The sequence below is a fragment of the Paramacrobiotus metropolitanus genome, unplaced genomic scaffold (assembly GCF_019649055.1).
Source record: "Paramacrobiotus metropolitanus isolate TYO unplaced genomic scaffold, Prichtersi_v1.0 Parri_scaffold0000041, whole genome shotgun sequence".
Classification (NCBI taxonomy): domain Eukaryota; kingdom Metazoa; phylum Tardigrada; class Eutardigrada; order Parachela; family Macrobiotidae; genus Paramacrobiotus; species Paramacrobiotus metropolitanus.
The window spans coordinates 638,762-656,725 of NW_026570261.1; the positions used below are offsets into that span (position 1 = coordinate 638,762).

Genomic DNA, 17,964 nt, shown 5'->3' on the forward strand with positions numbered 1-17,964 from the left:
TGTCACATAAGCGACAAGGTGACCCGTTCGTCACCGTATACAACAGCCTGGACGCCGCGCTTCCGGAACATATCCTCCTTCAGTTATCCATGCTCTACGGACGCGAAACGCGTGATGTGAACATTAGGCTTCCGGTTGTGCAGCGCCAGTTGCCTGGCACGAATCAATGCGGGCCAATGGTCTGCGCTTGGCAGTGTGAAATTGTGCAAGGGCACAGCTAGGCCAGAGAACCTGGTTGACGCGTACGGGTGGTTGGACGACAGTCGATGCAGGAAGGTGCGATTTGGCTGCGGAGCAATTTGGTGTTGCGACAAAATTATGTACAATACTTGTGGTTGGTGTAGTGGGACCAAACCTGAATTTAAAATTGTAACGGTGCTGCAATAATGCTTTTAACTTGGACTGGAATTTGTGATAGCTATCAGTAAACTGACGTTTTCACAGCTTTCAAAAATTAAGAGGCCAAGCTGTTCACTTAAGCAGCTACCAGTTACTCGAGTAGCAGATACTAGCTAGTTTTGAAATTTAAGAAACAGCAGAACCAGAAAAGAGCGAACGCGACGAAATAATACACATGAATTCATTTCATCACGCGCGAAACAGCTCCCCGATTCCAAGCAGAGCCATTCTGCTAGGCTTGCACACATCCAGGAGTCTCAGATCGGTTTCCATCCATAATCTGGGTGTTCCATCGGCGTGAAATCCGCTGAACCTGCGAACAAACAGTTATAATCCGTGTTACTGTGTACTCAATACGAACAAGTTTAGTCCGGCTCCCATATTATTCTGATTTGTGTACTGTGTTTTGTACTTTGTGCAGTGTGCTTCTCTTTTTGTACAAGAGACGCAAACATACCATAGACTGCAAAATTAACCTGACACTGACCAATATACGAGTAAAAGCCGGTAAAGCCGATTGTGCAACTGATTCGGTCCGACGTCAGATTACAGGGGTGCTACGCCAAGTTGGGCACTTTTTCAAAAAAATTGTTATAGCTCATCGCTAACAATTACACACTTCTTAAACTTTTTAAATAACATCAGATGAGTCTGTCATCTTTCGCACATCAGTCTTCCACGCTGACAACGTGTTTCGAATTTTAGTCAGTTCAAAACTAGAGCAGACCTGCTTTAAGTTGTGGCTCGACACATGTGCCGAGGGAGAGATATCATATCTATATTTTGCTCGTATCTATAATTTGCTTAAATTTCACTAACGATCTTATCCAGAGAAAACAAATTTGTCATTCAGTGCTCTCACGAAATATGTTCAAGATCGTATTTCATCCAAACCTACGTGAACTTTGCAATGGAACTGTGGCCAAGCCAAGTTCGGACACATTCCACTAAAAATTACTGCGAGATAGCCGTCAAGAATTCAAACAATATTCAAACAATCTGTATAGTCAGCGTATGTGTCCAGCAACTTTTGTACTTAGGGTTCGTACGCTGGAAGCATGTCTCGAATTACAGTGAGGTCAAAACTAGAACGGACCGGTCTCGACATACGACTCAACCCATCTGATGTTGGAGACATCTCCCATTTCATAATTCATCTGAAAATTCCACAGCTTCCTATTCCAGAGAAATTAATTTCATCTTATGTGCCAACCAAGTCCCTTCCGGATGGTGCCTGACACCACCCGATTTTTGCCAAAACCGTGTGACCTTGCAGTCTTCCTATGGGCCCTGTCAAAACATTGGGTGACCTCGGGCGGGCGCTCTTGGTATAGCTGTGGGAAGTCGTAAGTGTGTACTTTTGATAAACTCTCGTTCTTGGACCACTAACAGACTACTTTCGGTTTTCCATCCCCACAAAAAACCCGATGCGTGTCGCACCTACAAGTTTTAACATCGATCGTAGCGTTTTGCAGTCACTGCTTTGTTAGATTTTTCTACCATTTGTTCAGCACCTGTATCTTCCCGCCAATATTACTAATATCCGTGCATTCTTTAAAATCATGTAGCTTATCCATGTTTCACTCATAGAAGCTGTCAACTTCATTCTGTCTTCAAGCCATTCGTATCCGTGCGCTAGGCAAAAACTTTTTTCGGCAGGTACAGTATAACATACAGGTCTATGGGAGATACAATTTGTTTTGAAGTCGCGTCTAGCACCCATCGCGCAGGAATATTTTCTTGACCCGTCATGAACACCTTTGAGAGGCTCCAGAGTTTGCAAAAACGATCACGTAAAAAAGCAGGTTCGCGAATTTTCTAGATTTGCACAAATAAATAACTCAAAACCGACCACTGCCCCGCCCACTTAATCCCCGAAAGGCTACGCACTGACAAGTCAGAAAGTTTCGAGTTTAGTGTTGCTGGATTGGCCATAAAAAGTTACACAACAAAAGTGTTAAAGGAAAAACATAAAGATTTACAAAAGTATTTCAAAATTTATTTTATGAAACTGTCCGAACTTGGCTTGGCAGGGCTGTAGTTAAAGCCAGATGGTGACCTCCTGTACAAGCTTGTCCTGAACTCAGGTGAGGTTTTCGACGACCGGTTTCTATAAAATCTCATCTGGCAAGGTGCTGAGCAAGTGAGCATCTATTTAAAAGCTTTTATCCGCATATTTAGCCAGAGACAGTTTGCTTTAGCAAATTCAAATTGCAACCATAACTTTTTTGCTTGTCGCTTTGTTCTCCCAGTTGTCCGGCACTTTTATCTTTCCACCCGTGTAACAGATCACCATTAAAACTTTAAAACCGTTTAATATAATCAAAATTCTAACCACGGAAAGTATCAGCTCGAGGTGACGTACGTCCCTGTGCTAGGCAACCACATCCTTCGGTATGTACCTTATACCATACGAGTCTATGGGAGACAAAATTTGATTCGAAGTCACCTCGATCACCGATTATCACCTCGAAGTCACCTCGATCACCGAAAATTTGATCACCTCGATCACCTCGAAAATTTGATTCGAAGTCACCTCGATCACCGATTGTAAGAATCGTTTGCTATCCCATGACGGACACCTTTTGGACCACTAAACTGTTTTCAAAAATACCGGCAAAATATTATTTAGGAAATTTTTTATAAGGGATGTTATAAGCACCCCAAAAACGCACACTGCCCTTCCCTTTTGTAACCCGCATAGCTCGTTACTGACTAACTCAGAGATTTTGATTTTGATACGGCGAAATCAGCCATAAAAACTCACACTGGAAAACTGCAAAACGATAAACAAAACGACGCATCGAAACATTCAGTAATTCATTTATTGCAAGTTAATGCAACAGCCCAACTTGGCGTAACCTCTGTAGTTTCGCCGTCCATTGTGCTTTTACTTGTCACCGACAGTCTAGCACCAATAATCAGTAGTGAATACGTATTTAACTTATCACAAGCAATAAACGTTTAGTTTTCTTGAGCTGATCAAAAGCTGCAACTGTTTATGCTGACCTTTAACTATACCAAGCTTAAGCAAAAGGAGGGGATTTTGTGACCTGACTGACCCGACTCGAAGTGGCGACGACTTGAACTGATCATAAGTAAAAGTTGAATTCTTTTACTTGTGATAACCTCGAGTAATAAGTAGGAAACCACCCGAACTAGAATTTGAAACACTAAAAATTAGCTGTAAAGGTTTAAGACTGGATGGGGATCGCTGTCTACCAGCTTTGGCACGTAATTACGCGCGGGAAGCGATTGCGGAAACGCGTCCGATTTCAGCTTTCAGAAGAGCGGAATGGGCGGGACAGGCAACGGGCCAGGATTTAGTCCGCTATACCAGACAATCGTAGATGGCCGGGAGTGAACGGGAAACGGGTCCGATTCGGGCTAGTTTACGGGACGGAAACGGGTCGAAAGCTGAATTTTTAAAACGAGCAAAAATTGCTTTCCACACGGAGACCTCAGGTGGGGCTCTTGTTTTTTGAGAGCTGAAGATGACTGGCACCGCCACACAGAAAGCCAAAAAGAAAAAAACATGCCAAATTTTGAATCGTAAAAAGTGCGAATTTCCCGAGAACGGCCATTAGTTTGCAGTCGTCACTCGTTGACGACGTTATCAGCGAAAGCGAGGGCTACATTTTGGAGAAAATTTTCAAAGCGCGATAGCCAGCAGACAACAGCTGTGCAAAAATGTTTGGAAAAACTAAGTTTTGCTTCAGACAAAATACTTTTGATCAGCATAGCAAAAAAATTATAACTAATAAAAATCGGTTGGTTCTGCTTAGAGTTAGGCTCACGCATCAGTATAAGTAAAAGTGCCACACTTTTACTTCAAAACTTAGTATAAGATGTAAGTTCCAGAGGACCAGCACAATTAGAGCATAGAGGTTGTGGGTTCGATTCTCTCAATCGACCGATTTTTTCACTTAGAGTTCTATGCGTTTCTCTGCTTAGCCCAGCCCGCCGTTCACTGTGCTCTACCTTTAACGAGCCTTGTTTGGAAAAAGCAGAACTGTAGCGGTCCGCCGGTCATCACAAGCTATGCCTGACAGCCTGAGTCCGTGTATGGGGAAATAGCGACTGCAAAGTTTGCATATAGACGCACGTGGAAAACAAACTTTTGTGCCAATTTCCCGTACAAGGACTCTGTGCTATAACTTGTGAGGACCGCTACAGTGATCTGCACCGATCGGTTTTCGTTTTTAGCTTTCGCTCTTCCATTTCAACGAATACACAGTCCAATTAATTAACTGTCAACGGATAAAAGCAGCGGCTATCTGTTCAAATTCAACGAGGAAATGCTATATGTGTGATGGGTACAATCCCCGATCAGGATAGCATTGAGGAAGTGTTTTTCTTATGAATTTGTGTTGTTTTGAGTACTTAGTTAGTACTTACGAGTGATACTTATTAAAGGTGACTTTTAAATTCAAAAAAACTGTCAACAACTTACACTGATAAAAATGCCCGGATTGTCTCCCATTCATGAGGATAAGCGATAGTCTGCACCCAGCGAGCATGAACGCTCTTGACATGTGCATAAACATCCTCCGCAACAGGTGGGAAATTATCGTCCAATGCCCACATGAATCTACAGACCATACTAACCAAATCGTTGCTGCAGTCGAAAACCAGCTTCGGGATGGTGACTTGGATTTTGTCAATCTCGAGTACGTGTATTTCGGACTCTTGTGTGGGAGGTTTCATCCACTTAACCTCATGGGCTGGCAGAGGCACGAGCGGGAACACGTTATAACGAGAATTAAAACTTTGTGTCAGAGCAAGGCCAAAAATGTTGCTAAGTTTCCAGTTGTGGAGCACGATGCACTTGCTTGTATCCTGATAAATTGTTAACCATATTGTCGCGCCAAAGCACACAAAAAACCGCATGTCTCTAGATCCGGAGAATATGGGAATCCTCGTTGCGTTTGGGAACATGGTAAGGCTGTTGGGTTCGGTAAAAGCGTAATCTTCAAAAACTAGTATTGGCAACTTGATCTGCATGGAATTCAGCAAACTGTATAAATAGAGATCGTTGAAGAAACGTTTCCGTATAGCTAGGCTCTTTGTCGCTGAGCTGACGGTACGGCTAAGAAGGTATGCACCTTTGATGCAGTTGAAGTTGTCTGACTTTGATTCTTTAGAACATGTTTCCAAACAGATCCGGATTTGCTCGGTCGCGCGACGACTGCTCAAGAGCTGCTGCCATAAAGCGCACACCCTGTGAAAAACAAAATAAATGTACTAATGTAGCCATGACAGACAGCTAAAAGCTCCAAGCTCGGACAGTAAAAAGACCTGTTTTAACCGCATACCTTAGTAAGAAAAGAATCATGTTCATTCAAAAATGTTTTGAAGTGACGGTTTAGCCGCACTGTTTATGGCAGAAGCTTGTTGATTACTATTTTGTGCTTTTAAGCAGCTCTGGCTAGACCCTTTTGTCACATGTACAGTACTTCGACGCATTAGTACGTACTCGGTTAGCCTCGGCAGCTCGTTTAATAGACGTTTATCTTATCAGTATCAGGTCTCTTACATGAATCAAGTTTCTGAGATTCCTTCAGTTTCTTGGTATTGCTTGAATTTTAGTGTATAGGTGTGAGCCGGTGAACTTGAGAAATGGTATCATGGACTTGACACATGTGTATCAACACTATCATGCAGCGCACAAGAACGCCTCCGAAGTCAGCTAGTACTGGCCTAGTAATTACTGTAGCCGCTAGATGAACTTGCACTTTCTGATCCGGCCACTGCCTGCCCCTTGCCGGCAACGCACACGTCACGTCACATCGAGCAGCGTGTGACTTTTCCGTACAACCAGACCCTGTGGTACAAGACTACAAGTAAATTTAGAGGCTGCACGCCGCTACAGTACTAGCAAACAGTAACTGCAACCTTACGCCGTTGGCATGGAGCTGTGCTTGTCTCGCTGAAAACTGTGAGCCGTTGTACCTTAATAGTGTAAAATGGTTCAGGGGGTGATACGACAACAACAACAGTATGCAATGGCTTTAACTTTACAAAGCCGTGTTGTATTTTCACTATATACATTTTGCGCAAGTGTCAGGGCGATTCAACACACGGTGGAACACGGCGTTTCAGCAAACCATTTTTAGGTTAACTACTCGTATGGTCGTTTAAGTGAAACACTATGGTAAGTGAATGAGCGATGGTCGTTTAAGTGAAACACCCAAAATTTTAAATTCCACAAACCGATTTTCTTTTTTTTTTAAATTCCACAAACCGTTTTTTTAATCTGAATAAACAGGTTATACCGGCACAGAGTATTTGAAATTTTTAAAAAATCTTGAATCATTTTCTTGCAACGGCGTCGCAAAGAAATCAAGTGACGAAAGCGCTTAAGCCACGCCACATGAGCTACAAAAATTAACTTTTCCCCAGCTGAGGAACTGGGATTTAGAGATCCCGGAGAAACCAACGCACACATGATGGCTGACTTCGATCAAAACGCCAGCATGCGCCATACGCATTTGTGCGCAGAACCTGCGACGTCTCGCTACAAATCTGTCGATTCTGTATTGTGTTTTCTCGATAGCTGTCTCACCTTTTTTGCCCTTTCGCGCGCCAGCGTCCAGTGTTGCATTGATTCAGATGCAGCCAGTCGATGCTAGTACGCGCAGTGGGGTGAAAAGGTGCGATAGCTATCGACAAAACACTGCTTTGTATATTCTCGATGAAAGACGGTTGCGTAAGCACGCATGCGTACATGGACGCCGTAGATCGTATTGCGGTCAGAAAAGCGTCTGCTGACGTTCTGATCGAAATCAACCATTATGTATGAGTTGGTTTCTCAGAGATCTGTATTCCCAGTTCCTTAGCTGGGGAAAAGTCAGTTTTTGCAAATATGGCTTAATTTCTAACGATACCAAGCACAGGTAGATCAGACAATCAGGAGTTGTGGTATGCGCCTCGTTAATATTTCGGATGTTTCACTTACAAGAAACCGCTGCGGCTTCGCCTCCGCGTTTCTTGTGTTCCACGGCCGCTTTAAACAAATCATTGCATTTACAGTAATTCGTTAGTAAATTCACTAACTGCTTTAGCAGTTACTGTAAAACTGCTTAGGCAAGGAGTCTAGCTCGGTCACTCACTCATCTAGCAATTTTGTTCACTGGACAGCGGTGTGGTAGCTCTGTCACTCACTCACCTAGCAATTTTGTTCAGTGGACAGTGGAGGTAGCTCGGTCACTTACTCATCTAGCAGTTTTGTTCACTGGACAGCGGTGGTAGCTCGGTCACTTACTCATCTAGCAGTTTTTTTCACTGAACAGTGGTGGTAGCTCGGTTACCCACCTAGCGATTTCGTTCACTGGACAGTGGTGGTAGCTCGGTCACTCACTCACCTAGCGATTTTGATCACTGGACAATGGTGGTAGCTTGGTCACTCATTTACCTAGCGATTTATTGCTCGGTCATCACTCAGCTAGTGATTTCGTTTTTTTCACTGGACAGTGATGTTAGCTGGGTCACCCACAGCCTTAGCAGTTTAGTTCACTGGCTTTTGTGTCCTTCGAAACCTGGGCTAATCCCATCATGGTTCGGGAATCGGATTTTTTTAGGCATTTGAACACTGAACATTTGAACAGCAATCAGGCGATTAAAATTCAGCATGTTTGCAAATAAAATAACTACAAATTTATTATAGTACATACTAACACTTTAGGACACTTTAATAAATGTTCTCTTAAATAATTTTTTTAAGAAATAAAATGCATGTGGCACAGTTTCTGAACATGCTGAATCTAATGGCGTTTACAGTTTTTTTGTTAGGTTGTGGTTTTTCCGATCTCGATACCGGTTTTTCCGGTCTCAGCTTTTTTTATAGTTATATTATAGATCTAGTTCCTTGATACGACCATCGCTCATTCACTTATAAGTTATAACGAGGTACGACGTAAACCTAAGGCATAAAATCGACTGCTGACACGTCACGTCAGACTTGTTGAGACCATATGCTGTTTGCCCGTAGACTTTCATAAAACTTGGTAGTCCAATAACTTTTGATGTGACCATCTAAAACTGTATAAGGGTATACCAAAAGAAGAGAATAATCAACTATATTTTCTGATACCAAGTTTGTGGGGATACGTTACCAACACAACAGAATATGACTGTTTTCATTTAACATGGAGGTCTATGGAAAAACCTGCCGTTATCATATAATCCTACTGTAGACGGCCACACTCATCCAGGCTGAGTCCCAACTTCCAGCCAAGTCACTGACCACAACACGTGATCAATCACTGATCAAGAAGTTGCTCATTATTTTTAAGCCTTTTGAACCATTATTCCTTTGGAAACGGCACTGATTCCCTTTTAATGCAGGATTTAGCGCAGCGGTGGCGTATACCACGGTGCCAGCCAAAAATATATGGAGATGCTACGTTTTGCATTTTTGCTGACTGAAATTTTTGCTAAACTAATGGCAAAATACCTTCTCTTATGTTTAACGCAAAAAACCCTTACTCAGTCATGCGAGAAAGCTGTCCTATTCGAGCGTAGGTCTGCGTAAACCTATGGACTCCGAGGCATCGGTCTCCTCTGCCGTGACCTCATCGTACAGGGTGCCAGTTGGATTATATGCCTTAATCATTCGTAATGCCTCGGTTATCCTTTATAATAAAAGATTAAGAGTGGGTGTGGCCAATGCGTTTGCGCTCCTTTTACGAACGACGTACTGGGCCAATCCTTACTATCTATACAATATGTAATAGCCCTTATTTAGTAGCAGTAGTAGTTACCGACAGTACACTGTACAGACTGTAGTGTGGTCTTATAGCATGTCAGTACCGCACATTTTATCCGTTGCTGAGCAAACAGCGCCAAGCGACTGGACAGTCTGGTCTTATCCACCCAATGCTAACCTGCACGTTACATGCGTCTAAGCAACTAAGCAGCTGAAGCGATACAAACTGCTTTACCTTTTAATCTTTGCACATGAATGCAGTTCCAGAAGATTTCACTCAGGAGGAAAGGAAAAGATTTCACTCAGGAGGAAAGGCGGCAGATTGGCAATAGTGACACCTTTATTCAGCTGGTCCCCGTGTACATCTACAAGAAGACGTAAATGCTCAGCGAAAAAATATTTCAGCTAGCAGTGAATCCCTTTGTCGGAGGTTTAAAATTTCGATTTTTAAATACACTTATAGAACAGTATCCATAACAACTTCCATAGCGCATCAGACACGATGAGCTCGTTGTCCGTAGAAGAAGTCAGCCTTCCGGCGCTAGCCTGAGAACAGTAGTGAGGCGGCGAAACAGGTGTAAGTTGATGGTTTGGAGTCGAAAGTCGATCGAATGGCTTGAACTGTGGCTAATGGTAGAAGTGCGCAAACGCTACACTTGGTTGCCAAATTACAGCCGTTGAATGGCGTTCGAAGTTCTTTTGTTTTGTTAACACTAGTTAGCTAGCTAGTCAGAAATATTTCTTTTAGAATTCCAGTTCAAAGATTTTCACGATATTCCCCCTCGCGCACAGCAGGTTTCCCATTGCAAGTTATTTAGTTTTACAGTTGAAGCTAACGATGTACGAGTAATTCGATAAGATACAGCGAACTTTGACTTTTTTTAACAAACTGTGATGTTTTTTTTTCACCTTATAAAAATTTTTATTGTCAAATTAGCAACATCAAGTTTAATTTTAGCAACATCAAAATTTAACGAGTCTGGCAGAACCGTTACCACATAGCACATACTGTCATCTGATTGGTTGCCATTTTCGGCCGTTATGGCATGTTGTGTTTGCGCACTTCTACCATTAGCCACAGTTCAAGCCGTTCGATCGACTTTCGACTCCAAACCATCAACTTACAGCTGTTTCGCCGCCTCACTAGTAATAACTGATGCCCAAGGACGAAAAGAGGTTTTGTCTATTGTGCACCCGAACGTCGAAAGCGTGGTAGCACAATCAAGTCAGATGGTCACCAAGATTTGCCGTGTTTGCATAATCGAGAACCACTCGGAAAGTTTAGCAGTTTGTTTCAGTCGGTATTTCATCAAACTGGAACCTACAGACCTTTCCAGAGAAAATGGGAAGTGCCCAAACGGAATCACTCTACAGTTCTTCCAGTTAGAGAAGGAAAACAGCTGGTTTGGGACGATCTGCACTCACTGTGCGTTGAATACTATGCCAGTGCATGGTTGACTTAAGGGAAGTGACCCGGATTCGTATACACGGACGTGAAAGCCGTTTGTGCGCGAAACATGCGGTTGAAGAGTACATAATACATTTTGACACTGTACAGTATAGTTTCGACTATACCAATAATACCATACAATGTCCTAAAACAATGAAAAAATTGTTGGAGAGTGCGCGAAAGTGAGAGTTTCCGTGCATGTACACGAATTTGGTCACCAGCGTATCCGGTCACTTCCCTTAAGAGTCAATTGTGAATGGTTGCGCCACGGTGTAAAGGGTAAAACCATTCACAATTGACGGTGTTGCGCCACGGTGTAAAAGGTTCTACCCTTTACACCGTGGTTGCGCCAACCGACAGCGGCCACGCTTTTTTCCCGCCAATACATCCATACTTCGCTATATTTATTTCTCAGCAACCGATCAACAGCGGCATATAAAGCAGCAGTATATTTCTCAGCATTTCTACTACGTATACTTACTACAAGCTACTAGTCCAATAATCCTACTATAGATATAAGTACTTAAGTACAGTGTATAAATCTATATACTTAATATATATTTCTGCTATACTTAAGTATACTTCGAACAACCGGTTTCCATGATCTGTTTGTTCCCTGGTCCTCTCTTTGATTCATTTGTGATTTTAGGAACCGGATATGCCGCAAAACTGCTTTGGGAGTAGAATTAAAATTTACTTCTACCGTGCACGCTAGTGTACGGGATCAGCTGTTAATCGTGTAGAGCGCCACATTGATGTTAATGAGTGGTGACCGGTTGTTTAAAACGTAAGAAAAAAGCTCAAAGCTCGGGGCAACTGTTTTCGTTTTTAATGGAATTTTGTATAATGGAACTGGATATTTTAAAAAATAAAATATAATTATTTTGCAATTAATATTATTTTTTAAATGCGCGATTTTTTGTGATCAGTATAAATTGGTTTGTGTTTTTATTAAAGCTGGATTACGTATATATTAAAGTTCAAATAAAATATACATTTAAAAATTAATTTTTGATTTCCTATACTTGTGCACTTTGGGGTAGATTTTTGGTGACAGTGTGACAGCTCCTCCCACCTGTGTGACGTCAATTCTAAAACAAAAGTATTTTAAAATTAATTTTTAATTTTCTATACTTGTGAACGGGTAGAATTTTGGTGACAGTGTGACAGCTCCTCCCACCTGTGTGACGTCAGTCCTCAAGCAATATATATATTTTAAAATAAAATAAAATGGAACAAAGTGAAAGATTCCGTTTACAACAGTCAACACAAAAAACACTAGCAAAACGGATAAATTAAAAGAAACTGTTATAAGCACCCATTCGTGCCCCCCTTTTTGGCACATCTTTCTGTACCATTCAGTGATGCATTCCTGGCTTTCGTTTTCTTCGAGTTGTGTACGTTGCGCCTTTGCAATGCGTTCGCCAAATGATCGCTCAATTTCTGCACTTCCACATGCATGCCTGACCCATCTTAATTTTTATTGCTGTGAAAACAACTTTTTGTGATACGATTTGTATAATGTTAATTTGTATTTTGAGATAGTTATGCTGATTTTCGTGACTTTCTTAGCAAGGCTGTCAGGAAAAACATACGGGCTTCAGCGCGGATTTCGTTAAGCACTTTTAAAATAATTTTATTCCACAGCCCGGTTGGCGATATCGCCAATAGTGATAACTTCCTCCATTTTTCTTCAGTGAGCGGGTGGTTGTGACAAGTAACTTTGTCGTTGATCTTTAGCACCTTATTAACGAAGCGAACCTCCCAAAATTCTGATGGTCGCTGGTTCTTTTTTACATTTAGTTGCGATACGACGCAGCGCACTCAGCACCTAAGCGATCGCGCTTTTGAAAGCGTTTCAGTAGCTCCGAAAATTACGAGCTCGTATTAAAATTCAGTAGCTCGTATTTCTTTCTTTTCATTATTTTATCCAATGCGCACTACTGTAGAAGTACAGATGTTGCATCTTATGGCACTATCGCGTAGCTAAAACGCACTTAATTGCAAAGGGGTGTATAAAAAAATCTGGTGCTTTAACACAGAATGATTAAATAACTATTAAAGGGGTGTCAGGTGTCTATAATCAACCATTAGAGCACGAGTACAGCGCATGTGCTGTGTGGGTATTTACATGGAGCATTCACGCGCTTCCTGCGCGCTAGGTGAAAACAGTGTCAGTACACCTTTTCATGAAGGTCACCCACATATCCCAAGTTTCCAAATGGAATTTATTTGTATTAGATTAAACTTCGCTCACGATAAAAAAATTCAAAAAAATTTAAAAAAATTTACGACGTAAAAAGAGAAAACTGAAAAAAACAAATTTGTTGCAAAACGAATTTATTTACTATTAGAAAAGTAGAAGATCAAATATATAATTTTTACTGGAATTTTTGGAGCGCATAACAATTCACTATGTATCCGTACGCGTTGGAAAATTTGGAGTGCGCATTGCACTTGTTAACAAAATTGTTAATGCGAGATCGTGCCCACCAAGTTTCCCCGTTTTTCGAACAACGAATCAGCTGTTTACCCTTTTTTAAATTTTACAACATTTTTTAAAATGTTTGAAATTTGTTTTCAAAATTTAAAAAGCGTGACTCACAGGAAGGACTCACGCGACCACCGATTAAGTACACATTTACCATAGTGGTCCACTAAAACGAACAGGGTTTACGTTGAATTTCAGTTAAATGTGTTCATGTTCGAAAAACTCTCTTTGCCGTCTAAGTCTAAGCATGGGCCGGAGAACATAATTATGAAACTCGAATATTTGTGTACTAAAGACAACGGGATCATCCAGTAATTTCGTACTGGCAGTACAGACGTCTGTAAACACGAATCCAGGGTGCAGAATTTTGCAAAGCCTTAGAGTTAACACTGCTTGTGAACTCAACCACCACTGGTACGCGTAGGAGTTCTGTCATATATTGCCTTCCTGAAATTTGTGGATGATCCTGACAAAGTACTTTCGTTATTTTGACATACATACCTCACAACAAGCCCAGCACGGATGAATATTGGCCGATGACTATTGAAAAATAAGTAATTCTAAGGATGTGTTGCTTTGCGGTCGCTTACAGACTGTCATAATATTAATGAACCCGTACGTATGTTTAGTAATATTATGATACACTTTACATAAGTTAATCGAAACACGGACTGCCTTCTTGTACATACAGTACATAACTTCCAATGATGACTAACGCAGTGATGACTGACGTGTTAAGTTACTTACATAAATTTTTTACTTTGTATTGTACTCGTACTTATTGTTAAGTAGCAGTTCAGATATTGCTACTGTTCTGGGTCAAGTTGTGTTAGAACAGTGTGCATTTCTTATCGCGTCCATGGTAACAAGCTTATGATTGACCACTGGACCTAGACAAATGATTTGGGCAAAACGTCAACAATCTTGGATCCACCGCTACACCTAGAGAATTTTGATGTACTTTAAAGCAACAAAATTGGTGAAGTAGAAGCCGAGATCCTTTGCCTCAAAGGACAGGGCCGAAGTCCTGGCACAGATAATCAGTATTCATATAACAAGCTGAGCACGGATGAATATTGGCTTGCGACTATTTTTAAAATTTTGTTGCCGTCAAATCATGCAGTATGTTGCAACATCGTTAGAAACAAGCTGTTTCCCTAGAAATCTGCAGATTAAGCGAGCACGCGCCCTTGTCAGCCTTATGGCATCCATGGTAACAAGCTTTAAAGTGACCACTGGTCATGAAGTTCTGCAGACAGCAAGCAATAACTGGTCTCAGAACACCCGCGTGATCGAGAGGTTTCTAACGCATTTTGAAGTAGGAAAATTGGATGAGCAGAAGCTGAGATCACCGGCGCCGAATGAGAGGGGCCCAAATCCTGGCACAGATAATTAGTATTCATATAACCAGTTTACGGGATCTACATCCGTACACAAACTTTTGCGGCGCAAGTTTGCTACGCAATGCGCACTTCGCAACGGTTGATTGCATTGGTCCCAGCCGCTAAGAAAACTACGAAAACTAAGAAAGAGAAAATCTAAGAAAACTTGAGAAACCCTAAGAAAGCCTAAGAAACCTAAGAAAACAAAGAAACCCAAGAAATCTAATAAACCTAAGAAACTTAAGAAACCTGAGAAACCTAAGAATACCTAAGAAACCTGAGAATACATAAAAAAACCTAAGAAACCAAAGAAACCTAAGAAACCGAAGAAAACCTAAAATATCTAAGAAATAGCGTATATGAAAGAATACGAGGTATACCGATCACGCTGGTGGGATTGACTGCGATTAATTTTTGCACATGTTTTTTAAATTTTCAATACTTTGGAACGTGCCGATGCCGAAGGCCGCGGTCTGTCTTGGTTTTTCCGAACGGTCCGCAAACAGACAATGTATTTACCATGTATGTCTATGGGGGCCCATGGCAACAATTTGTTTTTTGGGGCTCCTCCTTCCCTTTTGGGGCGTATCGATGGCGCAATAGCGTAAGAACATTCGCGCCGTTGAGACGAATTTAACGCACTTGGCCGCGTCGAAATCGGTTCAGCCGTTCGCCCAAACATTGGCTACATTATCAATCGTGTATACGTGGTTACGGATGTAGATAACAAGCTGAGCACGGATGAATATTGGCTTACGACTGGGTAAATGAATCAGTTTAAAATTCATAGGTTGCAGTGTATTCGAGGAAGCAATAGCAGTTAGTATTTTGTTTGAAGCAGTTTCGTGCACAGCAGCTAATAGTCTCCTCAGAAGCTTGCAAATGAACTGAAGACGAGCTTGATCATTTGTTTGGTCCGATTTTGGACCATGAGAAACGCAAAGGCGAAGCCAAAGCTGTTTCTTGTTTGAGTACAGTATAATTGTGACCGTGGTAACAGACCAGCCCATGTTAGACCTATGGCATCCATGGTAACAAGCTTTTGAGTGACCACTGGGATTGCGGTTCTGAATTCAACAAACAACGACTGGTCTTAGATCACCCGCCAGACTGGGAGGTTTTCAAAACATTTTGAAGCAGGAAGATCGGATGAGCAGAAGCGGAGATTACCGCGGTCTAACAGGAGAGGCCAAAGACCTGCTAGAGATGTTTAGTATTCATATAACCAGTTTACGGGATCTACATCCGTACGTATTATCGCGGCGTACTTTAATTTCGAAACTTTTTATTTAACGAAATATACGAACCTAGTGTATTCAAAAAGTTCCATGAAAAAGAACTCTAAAAAACCTAAGAAAAGAAAACCTAAGAAAAAGCCTAAGAAACCTAAGAAAAACCTAAGAACCTAAGAACCTAAGAAACCTAAGAAATCTAAGAAATCTAAGAAACCTAAAAAACCTAAGAAACTTAAGAAACCTAAGAAACCTAAGAAACCTAAGAAACCTAAGAAAACCTAAGAAACCTAAGAAATCAAGGAAATCTAAGAGTCCGAAGAAATTTATGAAAGCTTTGTGAACAGAATCTTAAAAGATTATGTAATTTTAAACGCCAGGTTCTTTGTTATGTTATTATGTCGCGCTTTTACAATTTTCATGAATTGTTAGCGCAGCGAGGCCGAAAGGCGCGCGCGGTCTGTCGTTGTCGTTCTGCGTAAACTGATGTATGTGTATGGAGGCCCATAGCAACAAGCCGTTTTTTGGGGGTTGCCTTGCCCTCCTGAGGCGCAAAATATTCGCAGTGTCCCTATGTCACTCGCGACGTTGCGACGATTCCGGCGCACTTTACCGCGTCAAAATCGGACCATCCGTTCGCCCGATCATCGTGGTCGTCTGCTTAGCATGTATAAGAGGTTACGGATGTAGATAACCAGCTGAGCACGGATGAATATTGGCTTACGACGATTTTAAAAACTTTTTATTTTCTTTGCAGTATATTGTTTAGCATGTAATTAGTTTCTCGAAAAGTCAGAATGGCAAAGCCAGACAACTGCTCAGGATGGTTGTCCGCGACGAGCGTACTGCGTTGTTGACCTTTAATCCTGGAGCTTGTTTTGTTTTTTTCTCGCGTGCTAGGTTTCTGTTCATTCTACTCAAAATTGCCAAATTATTAAGCTACTCTAGCAGATGCAGCGGCCGAAATGATTTGTTCACTCAGTCCGTGAACAGAAGAAACGCAGAGGCCGAAGCTTTTCTTATTGTTTGAGTGTAGTCCTTTGTATATAATGTGCCCGTGGTAACCGGCCAGCCATGTTAGCTCTATGGCATCCATGGTAACAAGCCTTTCAGTGACCACTGGCCTTAATCATTTGATGATAGTAAGACAAGACTGGCCTTAGATCACCCGCAAGACTGAGAGGTTTTCAAAACATTTTAAAGTACGCAAATTGGATGAGTAGAAGCGGAGATTACCGCGGTCTAACAGGAGAGGCCAAACACCTGCAAGAGATGTTTAGTATTCATATAACAAGCTGAGCACGGATGAATATTGGCTTACGACTAGGTAAATAATCAGTTTAAAATTCAAAGGTTGCAGTGGATTCGAGGAAGCAACAGCAGTTATTATTTTGTTTGAAAACAATTGGTTTTTGATAAAGACAACAGATCTTGTTCAGTTTATCAGATTTAACGGATGACAGGAATGCTCTGCAGTCAACTTGCGGCTGCATCCGCTAAAATTTGTCCCTTTTTTGTCAGTGATTTGCCTTTTTTTGTTAGCGATTACTGGCATTATCGGTTAAGTTAGCAATTTCACTTCTTTCTTTTAAGTCAGAACATCTGAAGCCTAGTTTTTGGAGTATTGACCTTTTGCCCCTAAAGTTTGATTGGTTTGTGGCTCGGCTGCTGATTTTACGCTTGTTCTGCTAAACTCTCCAAATTCTAATAAGCTACTGTGGACAGTGAAGTGTCTGAAGTGATTCCTTCACTAAGCCCACAAGGTTTTCTTTATTCAAATTTAATGCCCGTGGCACCAGACCAGACTATGTTAGGCCTATGGCATCCATGGCAACAAGCCTTTGAATGACCACTGGATTAGCGGTTCTGAATTCAGCAAACAACGACTGGTCTTAGATCACCCGCCGCACTGAGAGGTTTTCAAAACATTTTGAAGCATGAAGATCGGATGAGCAGAAGCGGAGATTACCGCGGTCTAACAGGAGAGGCCGTAGACCTGCTAGAGATGTTTAGTATTCATATAACAAGCTGAGCACGGATGAATATTGGCTTACGACGATTTAAAAAACTTTGTATTCATGTGCATTATATTGTTTAGCATATAATTCAGTTTCCCGAAAAGTCAGAATGGCAAAGCCAGACAAGTGCTCAGGATGGTTATCCGCGACGAGCGTACTGCGTTGTTGACCTTTTACACCTAGAGCTTGTTTTGTTTTTTGCTCGCCTGCTAGGTTTCCGTTCATTCTACTACAACTGCCAAATTATTAAGTAAGCTACTCTAGCAAATGCAGCGGCCTGTGTGA

At 41.6% G+C, this 17,964-nt stretch overlaps 1 protein-coding gene across 2 annotated transcripts; it reads right to left on the reverse strand.

The window, feature by feature from the left end:
* Positions 1–376: 376 nt before the first annotated feature.
* LOC129590681 (uncharacterized) lies at positions 377–13,622 on the reverse strand. Of its 2 annotated transcripts, XR_008690756.1 has the most exons (4): positions 13,549–13,622; positions 9,342–9,471; positions 4,853–5,620; positions 377–712 (listed from the first exon to the last, which is right to left on the reverse strand). XR_008690756.1 is itself a non-coding variant. In XM_055486032.1 (3 exons), the coding sequence occupies exons 1-3, from the start codon at positions 5,738–5,740 to the stop codon at positions 589–591; spliced, it is 918 nt and encodes a 305-aa protein (XP_055342007.1). In that variant the 5' UTR covers positions 5,741–5,824; the 3' UTR covers positions 377–588. The 2 variants fall into 2 exon arrangements, 1 of the variants encoding a protein (XP_055342007.1); XM_055486032.1 differs by lacking the exons at positions 9,342–9,471; positions 13,549–13,622 and adding an exon at positions 5,715–5,824.
* Positions 13,623–17,964: the final 4,342 nt, after the last annotated feature.

Coding starts and splice junctions, on each gene's coding strand:
- LOC129590681 (XM_055486032.1), bottom strand. CDS start 5,740: ATGAACATGATTCTTTTCTTACTAAG. Junction 5,621..5,714: donor ATGATTCTTTTCTTACTAAG/GTATGCGGTTAA, acceptor TGTTTTTCACAG/GGTGTGCGCTTTATGGCAGC. Junction 713..4,852: donor ATCCGGGCATTTTTATCAGT/GTAAGTTGTTGA, acceptor GTTTGTTCGCAG/GTTCAGCGGATTTCACGCCG.